The 9,553-nt window shown below is 42.8% G+C and overlaps 1 protein-coding gene across 1 annotated transcript; it reads left to right on the top strand.

Moving 5' to 3' along the window:
* The first annotated feature begins 757 nt into the window (after positions 1-757).
* LOC131929836 (sodium-dependent phosphate transport protein 2B) lies at positions 758-9,192 on the top strand. Its single transcript, XM_059286227.1, has 7 exons — positions 758-839; positions 2,303-2,431; positions 3,452-3,592; positions 4,100-4,230; positions 5,154-5,333; positions 5,979-6,258; positions 8,171-9,192. Exons 2-7 carry the CDS (start codon positions 2,305-2,307, stop codon positions 9,190-9,192), a joined length of 1,881 nt encoding a protein of 626 aa, XP_059142210.1. The 5' UTR covers positions 758-839; positions 2,303-2,304.
* Positions 9,193-9,553: the final 361 nt, after the last annotated feature.

Here is a 9,553-nt window from a genome sequence, read left to right as displayed (position 1 = left end):
AACTTGTTTAGCAGTTTATTTTCCTTTCAATGTTTCATTAAACATATTAGAGACAGAACGATTATGCGATACAGATCTTACACCTTTCGGATAAGCATTCATAAGCTCTACCATACGACCGCCCTGTCCCCCATATACCTCTCTCCTTCAACTCTTTCAACATTGATATTCTCCACACTTCCTAATGAAGTAATTGAGTACATTTCTAATGTTACTAGTATTGTTGCAGTAAAATATCTTCATGGAGCTTATTTACCGTTACGTTTTAAAAGTAAAGTTCCCCTTCCAAACCTGACGGTCTATGGGGCTAAAGAAGTAGAGTTCACCTGTTTCTGTGACCCTCGGCATATGAAGGGAAGTTGTGGGCAGCCACCTTTAATTTCCCTAACGTGAGTTAGGTAGCCATCAGAGTTGGGTGGTCTACAGACTTGAACCTGGATTCGAACTCGAGACTTACGGGATAGCATGGTGCAAGTGAAGTAGAGTTCACCCTGTTTCTGTGACTTCGGCATATGAAGGGATAGTTTTGGTCAGCACTATGCCCAGACGCCTTTACTCTCCTTAACATGAGTTAGGTACCCATCAGAGCTGGGGTGGACTCAGGGAACGTCAACTGACTTGAACCTGGATTCAAACTCGTGACTTACGCGTTATCAAATTTCCACTCTACCGCTAGGCCACTCCGTCCCTCAGCTAAGTTAAGGTTTTAGTTGATCATAAATTCTCTTAATTTGTTTTTGAGGAGAAGAAGAAAAAGATTATCATCCCGGCCCCGGTCTTCGATGACCCTGACAGTAGCGACACAGACGACTCGGAGGTGCCGGAGGTTCCGTTCAAAGGTCAGATCACTTGTTTGATCATTCCGTTCACCAGGCTGAGTTTATTATGAGCAGGCCATGGAGAGGCTAAAGTGGTCCTGTTGTAACTCACATACTCGACAGGGGAACTCTTTTAGCTCACGTACTTGACACGGGAAGTTTTTTTAGCTCACATACACAGGAAGTCTTTTAACTCGCATACACAGGAAGTCGTTTAGCTGACATACACAGGAAGTCTTTTAGCTCACAGTATATAGGAAGTCTTTTAGCTCAGATGTTTGACACAGGAACTCTTTTAGTTCATCACATACTTGTAGGGGGTCGTCTTTAAATGACATCACAATCCCGGAAGGGAGTGTTAGATTTGAATGGCGATGCGTGACAAGGGGTATGTGTGTGTGTGTGTATGTATGTGTGTGTGTGTGTGTGTTAGGGGAGAGGGGATGTGTTAGCAAAGTAAGACTTCACTCCGATAATTGCTTTATCAAATGCACCAAATTGAAGTCAAACTTTTGCATCATATAAAGACATTTTTAAACCGATCTTTTGGCAATAATTTCAATCATATTCCTAATCTCGACCAAACTCAAATAACGTTTTGGAAAATGCAGAAAGATTAGTTTTGGATTGGGCGGGGGAGTAGGCTGAAGTGTTAGCTGATTTTAAAGAACGAGCCGACCCGCTGCGTATCATACGCCGCTATTTATTTTTTTTTCTCTACTTTTCAGCAATTTATAATTTGTGAATTCGACAGTACCAATGCTGCCACTGAAAATATTTGCTTAAAAACACTAACCCCCCCCCCCCCCCCACGTGAAAGCAGCCTCCACTTAGTTACCTCCTCTAAGTTTAAAATCGTTTCAAACTAAATTATCTGCCCCTAATAGCCGTCACCAAACCCGTCTCTATGATTGTAAAATGTAAACAGCGTGACCAAAGCTCACCAGACAATGTGAGGGGGTGGGGGGTGGTAGCTTGCAGCTTGTTTTCTAACGGCTCCCAGAAGAGAATTATATATATAGATGTGTCGGTCTGAGATTTTTGACGTTGTGTGACAACGGGTTAATATAGGATTACATTCTTTAAAAAAAAGAGTGGTCATTTATGAAAAAAAAAATCACTTATACCAAGTTTAAATTACAGTGAAGACGACACACACCTTAAATATCAATTCGAATGTTCAAGGGATTTTTACATTACTTTTGATTGGCCGACATTTGGAATAAAAAAAAAAACAACAACTTTTTAGCAACAGCTTGAATTTAGAGATCATCGACTTCGACTTAACTTTACGGTCTATGCTTTTGGTATAACCAAACTCTCAGCTTAGTATTAGATGAAGATTTTGGAAACAGTGTAAGAAACTTACATTGCATATTCATAAATAACAATGTTCTTCACGTGATTCAATAGTAATAAACGTACTGCAAATCTTTTATTATACTTTAAAAATAAATTTAAATAAATGTTTTTTTTGTGCTCAGGTATGACTTTGAAACAGAAATGTCGAATGGTCGCCATCGTGTGCATAAAGCTGATTTCCTTCCTGGGGTTTCTTTACTTTTTCATCATCTCCCTTGGCCTGCTGGAGGCAGCGTTTCAGCTGCTGGGAGGTAGGTGATAAAAATAGCGATCACGTGATCGTCACGACTTACATACAAGTTTAGTAGACAGCAGCACACTTATCGAAAACAGTAATGTCATACAGATTTACAGAGTAAACTAACATCCTATTTTTTTTTTGGTGAAGCATGCACAGAAAACAAGTTTAGCCTTGTTTTGAAGATTTTCAAGCGTAATGGTGTTTCGTATAGTTCCTCTTGATCTTAACCGGCTCTAGTAATACCTTGCAGACATGACGTCTAACATAGCACTTTCTCACATCCATTTCGCCAGCCGACATGACCCGTTTCCCTCTTCAATAAACTCACCCATTGGTATTTAGTAATCAGTCATTACCGGCTCAAACAAAGATCGGTAGAGTGGAACAGAAAGAAAATTTAGCGTTTCACTCGCACATGTTACCAGCCACAAGACATGTGGGGGTTCCGCCAGTCTTTTGCTACCTCCCCCCCCCCTATTTCAACATATCACCTGGTTTAGACACGCGGGGAAGTTCGGTCCAAGGAGCGATCGACGGTCTCAAACCCAAGCTTCGAACTCGTTTCTTTCGGAATAGCAAGCTGATGATCGACCGCTCGACCTCCTTCTTGCCCCAAATAAACTACCATTCTTGATACACCTGATGGGGGGTGGGGGGGGGGGGGGGGGGTCGGCGTGGTCGAGTCGGTGTAGCTAATGGTTGCTAAACCGAAAAGTCTCGTGTTAGCTCGTTAGCTGGGGACAGCCACTCTTATAGGAGAGACAACTCCAAAATCAAACAACTGCTGCCTTGTAGTTTGTTCTTGATTGGACAAAGGCTATGGAAGCAAATCCAAAAAGAAAAGAAAATCGGAGTCAATGACCTCAATGGCGCATAAACAGTTGACACGAATAATTAATTGTGTTGAAGGGGGATCCCTTACAACACTAAAATTAAGAACGAAGAAGAAGAAAGAAGAAGAAGACACACCAGATGATATAGTTTACTGCATGTTTTTATTTCATTAAATTCAGAATGTTTTCCGTGCCAGGTAAAACAGCAGGGGCGGCTTTCAGCAGTGGGGTCCTGTCTAACCCGTTAGCCGGGCTAATGATTGGGGTGCTGGCGACGGTCCTGGTACAGAGTTCTTCCACCTCCACGTCCATCGTCGTCACAATGGTGGGCTCAAGCAGTAAGTGGTCACTGGGGTCGTCACAATGGTGGGGTCAGTTGACACTAGGGTCGTCACAATGGTGGGGTCAAGTAGTAAGTAGTCACTAGGGTCGTAACAATGGTGGGGGTCAGTTGACATTAACCTCGTCACAATGGTGGGGTCAAGCAGTAAGTTGACACTAGGGTTGTCACAATGGTGGGGTCAGTTGACACTGGGGTCGTGACAATGGTGGGGTCAGTTGACACTGGGGTCGTCACAATGGTGGGGTCAGTTGACACTAACCTCGTCACAATGGTGGGGGTCAGTTGACACTAGGGTCATCACAATGGTGGGTTCAAACAGTAAGTTGACACTAGGTTCGTCACAATCAAACATCCACACAGAATTACATTATCATTTCGTTACAAGCCAACACATAGAGTGCACAAAATCCCACAGGTGATTTTAAATTCATAGCATAATATTTTCTCGGATATTCGAATATGAATTTTAACAAACCCTTCAACCTACATCCCCTTCCGCCAGTTATACCAGTCGACAAAGCGGTGTATATTGTAATGGGAGCTAACATAGGAACATCGGTGACAAACACGATTGTGTCCCTTGCCCAGGCCAACAAAAGGAACGAGTTCAGGCGTGCTTTCTCTGGAGCTACGGTCAGTGTTTACTTTATAAAGACCTGCGTTTATGAGACTCGATTTATGAAAAATTTAATAACCAAAAGGTTAGAATATGGCTAAATGGGTTAATTAGATAGCAGACTAACATGTACACATAAAAACCATTTAACATCACTCACTGTTAAATATTGAAAGATGTAGATTTGACAAGGTATATGAAGGGGCTTTATAGCAAGTACATTACTTTCCTAGCCTAAACTCAGACACACATCTTTAGCTCCATCTTTCCATTAAAAAAAAACAACCGAAACAATGCATGCATAGTAGGGAATAGAAGGAGCAGTATATGTCTAAAACGATAGCCAATAACTGCTCCAACCATAACGATGTTAACTTTGTTTGGCATTTGTTTTAGTATTCTCAAATATTACTAAACGGCAACACGATTTGTGATCAGGTGCACTTAAGTAATAGCATTGTTTTGATGGATTAAAGTCCGGACTTAGTTATTTTTTTGTATATCGTTAACGATTGTGACAGGTCCACCATCCACGACATTTAAGAAATTTTTTGTATATCGTTAACAATTGTGACACGGAAATTTTTTGTATACCGTTAACGGTTGTGACATGTCCACGACATTTAAGAAATTTCTTGTATATCGTTAATGATTGTGACATATACACGACATTTAAGAAATTTTTGAATATCGTTAACGATTGTGACAGTAGCACGACATTTAAGAAATTTCTTGTATATCATTAAATGACTGTGACACGGACATTTTTTGTATCTCATTAAATGATTGTGTCAGGTCCCCGACATTTAAGAAATTTCTTGTATATCGTTAACGATTGTGACAGGTAGGCCTACACGACATTTAAGAAATTTCTTGTATATCATTAAATGATTGTGACATTTAAGAATTTTTTGTTTATATCATTAAACGATTCTGTCAGGTCCACGACATGTTCAACTGGCTGACCGTCATCGTGCTGCTGCCCCTGGAGGTGGCCGTGGGCTACTTACACTGGCTGTCCGGCCTGGTGGTCGACGCTCTGGGGGTGGAGGGCAACCAGGACCAGGCCCCGGATATGTTGAAGGCGGTCACACAGCCGTTCATACACGCCATAGTGGAGGTAGGTTGGTGGTATAGTGGAGGTGGGGCTGAAGGCGGTCACACAGCCGTTCATACACGCTATAGTGGAGGTAGGTTGGTGGTATAGTGGGGGAGGTGGGGGTGGGGGGGGGGGGGCTGAAGGTGGTCACACAGCCGTTCATACACACCATAGTGGAGGTAAGTTGGTGGTATAGTGGGGGAGGTGGGGGTGGGGGGGGGGGCTGAAGGTGGTCACACAGCCGTTCATACACGCCATAGTGGAGGTAGGTGGATGGTATCGTGGGGGTGGTGGGGGGTGGGGTGGGGCTGAAGGCGGTCACACAGCTGTTCATACACGCCATTGTGGAGGTAGGTTGGTGGTATACGGGAGAGGGGGGGGTGGGGCTGAAGGCGGTCACACAGCCGTTGATACACGTTATAGTGCAGGTAGGTGGGTGGTATAGTGGGGTGGGGCTGGTTGTACAGCCGTTCATACACGCTATAGTAGATGTAGGTGGATGGTGTAGTGGGGTGGTGGTAGTGTGGGGGGGGGGGCTGAAGGCGGCCACACAGCTGTTCATACACACTATACATACCCCCCCCCCCCCCCCCCTGAAAATATCAAGTGCCCCCCACCCCGGGAGAAAAAAGTCTGAAAGAAGCACTGATCACTCTGATGTTACAGATCAACAAAACCGTCATCCGTGACGTGGCCCAGAACTCCAGCGCCTCACCCGGCGACGTCCTGCTCCGCTGGTGCCGGACGGAGAGGCGGGAGGTGAACCGGACCTTCCACCACACGGGGACACGGCTGGTCAACTGTAAGGACCTGCACGTGACCTCGCCCCTGTGGGAGCCGTGCCAGAGGACCAACCACGACCCCGACGGTGACCCTAGAAACGTCACGGTGCCCATGGAGTGGGTCACGTTTGGGCTGGTCAATGAAACGAAAAACGTGGAGAGATGTGAGTGATGACGACTGTGGTTTGTATTGTTTTAACGATATGCTCCAGTGGCGTAGGCAGGGGGGGGGGGGGTTAGGGGGGGGATTATAATCCTTCCCATGATCCATATATATATATATATATATGTATATATATATATATATATATATATATATATATATATATATATATATATATATATATATATATATAAAAATAAATAAATAAATAAATATATATATATATATATATATATATATATATATATATATATATATATATATATATATATATATGTATATATGTATATATATATATATATATATATATATATTTTTATATATATACATATATATATATATATATATATATATATATATATATATATATATATATATATATATATATATATATATATATATATATATATATATGTATATATATATATGATTGTATACATAAGGAAAAATGTTTGAACCCCTCCCAGGACCAATTCCTGGCCACGCCACTGATATGCTCGGTGGTTTTAGCACATTTAACGGCACCCTAGGGGTTTTATTGTGTATTGTACTGTTCATGTTATTTTAAATTCTTGATATTGGTGCCTTTTAATGTACCCTACACGAGCTTGTAAAAAGTGCCAACAGCTTTGATTACTGTAACTGTGCAACTGCATACTCTATCATTCGAATACTATTACATTGTGACGTTACAAAAAGCATAGAAAACAAGCTCGACCCTATTATTATTCATATCATCATAGAATTGTGTGGCCTTATAATCTGATCTCAAATTACACTCAAGGTGTGTTCGGACGATAGAGCTCACGACTGCTAACATGACAGTCTCGAGTTCGGATTCGAAGCCTGCAGAACGTCCTTAAGTACACACAGCTCTCATAGGTACCTAACTTACGTCAGGGAAACGAATGTTGCCGGGCATAGTGCTGACCACACTATCCCATGGTCGTTCTGCCCCATGTGTCTTGGGCACGAACTAATGTTCCATTAGTCATCTGTTACGTTCAAGTTGGTTTCATATAAAGGACAACTCTTTGTGACTATGTTTACTACTTTTATTCCGTCAAAAAATATATATATTCAAAAGTAGCCCTCGTCCTAATCGCTAGCAACTAACCCCTGACATTCAGTCACTCCAACTTTTATACCGCATTCGACCTTGGGATAACAATACATAAACACATCGGGGTTAACAATACTCTAGGGTAAACTCAACTCACACACTCACTCTCCCCTAATTCTAGATCATTCTATCCTATTCTAATCTAACCTTCAACTGACCCGTAACATCATCTAAATTTTCCTTATTGGTTATTTAAAAAAAAAAAATTAAATCTGCATTTGTATTAATAGGTAGATCTAATTAATGAGTTGGTAAATTCTAAACTATCACCGTTTTTTTGGGGAAATAACATTTAACAATTTAAACTAAAAACGGTCCTAACACTTATTTTTTCAAATGATAGTTCATGCACCTTCATGGTAATCCATGCACCTTCATGACTTACCTTCATGACTTACCTTCATGACTTACCTTCATGACTTACCTTTATGACTTACCTTCATGACTTACCTTCATGACTTACCTTCATGACTTACCTTCATGACTTACCTTCATGACTTACCTTCATGACTTACCTTCATGACTTACCTTCATGACTTACCTTCATGACTTACCTTCATGACTTACCTTCATAACTTACCTTCATGACTTACCTTCATGTCTTACCTTCATGACTTACCTTCATGACTTACCTTCATGACTTACCTTCATGACTTACCTTCATGACTTACCTTCATGACTTACCTTCATGACTTACCTTCATGACTTACCTTCATGACTTACCTTCATGACTTACCTTCATGACTTACCTTAACGACTTACCTTCATGACTTACCTTCACACTCTACAGGCTACAACCTGTTCGCCCAGACGGACCTCCCAGACGCCGCAGTCGGCGCCATTCTTCTCGCCGTCTCTCTGATCCTTCTTCTCGCCGCCTTGTGCTTGATCGTGCACACCCTCAACTCCATGCTGTCCGGGTCGGTGAGCCGGGTCATCAAGAAAACCATCAACGCCGACTTCCCCAAACCTTTCGCCTACCTGACCGGCTACGTGGCGATCCTGGTCGGGTGCGGCATGACCATGATCGTCCAGAGCAGCTCGGTCTTCCTGTCCACCCTCACCCCGCTCGTCGGACTCGGCATCGTTTCCGTTGACCGGATGTACCCGATGACTTTGGGGTCAAACGTCGGGACGACGGTCACCGCTATACTCGCCGCCCTGACGCAGAGCGGAGAAAAACTCCGCCTGGCGCTTCAGATTGCGCTGTGTCACCTGTTCTTCAACGTCACGGGCATCGTCATGTTCTACCCCGTCCCTTTCTTACGCTGGCCCGTGGGTCTGGCGAAGATTCTGGGCAAGACGACCGCTAGACACCGCTGGTTTGCGTTGTTCTATATCCTGATGATGTTCCTCATCCTCCCTGGGTTCATCTTCGCCTTATCCATCGCCGGCTGGGTCTACCTCGGCGTTATCGGGGGTCCCATTTTACTCGTCGTCCTCATCATCGCCGTCGTTAACGCCTTACAGACCAGGAAACCGTCGCTACTTCCGGTGAAACTCCGCGACTGGGAGTTCCTTCCCTTGTGGTGCCACTCGCTTGATCCCGTGGACGAGCTTATCGAGCGCGCGTGCCGGTGCCAGTCGTGTCAGGTGTTGCCGAGGTCATCGCAGGACGAGAGCAACACGGGCGTGGAGATGGAGGTCAAGGTCACTGAGACGGCCGCCGGCGGGAAGACGAAGCAGGGAGTGACCACGTGTCCGGGAGAGTCGACATCCGGTTGTAAGCACGATGGCTGCGGTCACACCGCGGACAGGAAAATAACCGGAGTTGTCAACTGCGCTTATCAGCATGACTCTACAGCGTTATGAATAGACTTTGAACCACGTTAAAAACATTTAACTTGTAATGATAAATACACATTCACGCTAGTTTTCAAATAAGATGTTTTCCTTTTTATGGTATATGTCTGCTTTAAATTAGTTACTAAACACTTCATACAACAATAATCAATGCCAACATCAAGTGGGAATGTTTTTATTTAATACATTTATAACAGTAGAATAGCTAACCCACTATGACAAAGCTAATATAGGCTACAAATTACAAGACATAAAATAAAATCTTAAGTAAGTTTAAAAAATGTGGGTAAGTGCGTTTAGTTAAGTCTGGTATAGATATATATGTATGTATACTTATATTAAGTTATATATATAATTATGTATATATATC

The sequence above is a fragment of the Physella acuta genome, unplaced genomic scaffold, assembly GCF_028476545.2.
Source record: "Physella acuta isolate Inbredline_101_S28 unplaced genomic scaffold, ASM2847654v3 ptg001684l, whole genome shotgun sequence".
NCBI lineage: Eukaryota > Metazoa > Mollusca > Gastropoda > Physidae > Physella > Physella acuta.
Note: the sequence above shows the minus strand (reverse complement) of the source record. Positions and strands in the feature narration are given on the sequence as shown.

Excerpts from the sequence above, each read along its gene's own strand:
- LOC131929836 (XM_059286227.1), top strand. The coding sequence starts at position 2,305 with ATGACTTTGAAACAGAAATGTCGAATGGTCGCCATCGTGTGCATAAAG. Across the intron at positions 3,593-4,099 it reads CACAATGGTGGGCTCAAGCA|TTATACCAGTCGACAAAGCG; the intron begins GTAAGTGGTCAC and ends CCCTTCCGCCAG. Across the intron at positions 5,334-5,978 it reads TCATACACGCCATAGTGGAG|ATCAACAAAACCGTCATCCG; the intron begins GTAGGTTGGTGG and ends CTGATGTTACAG.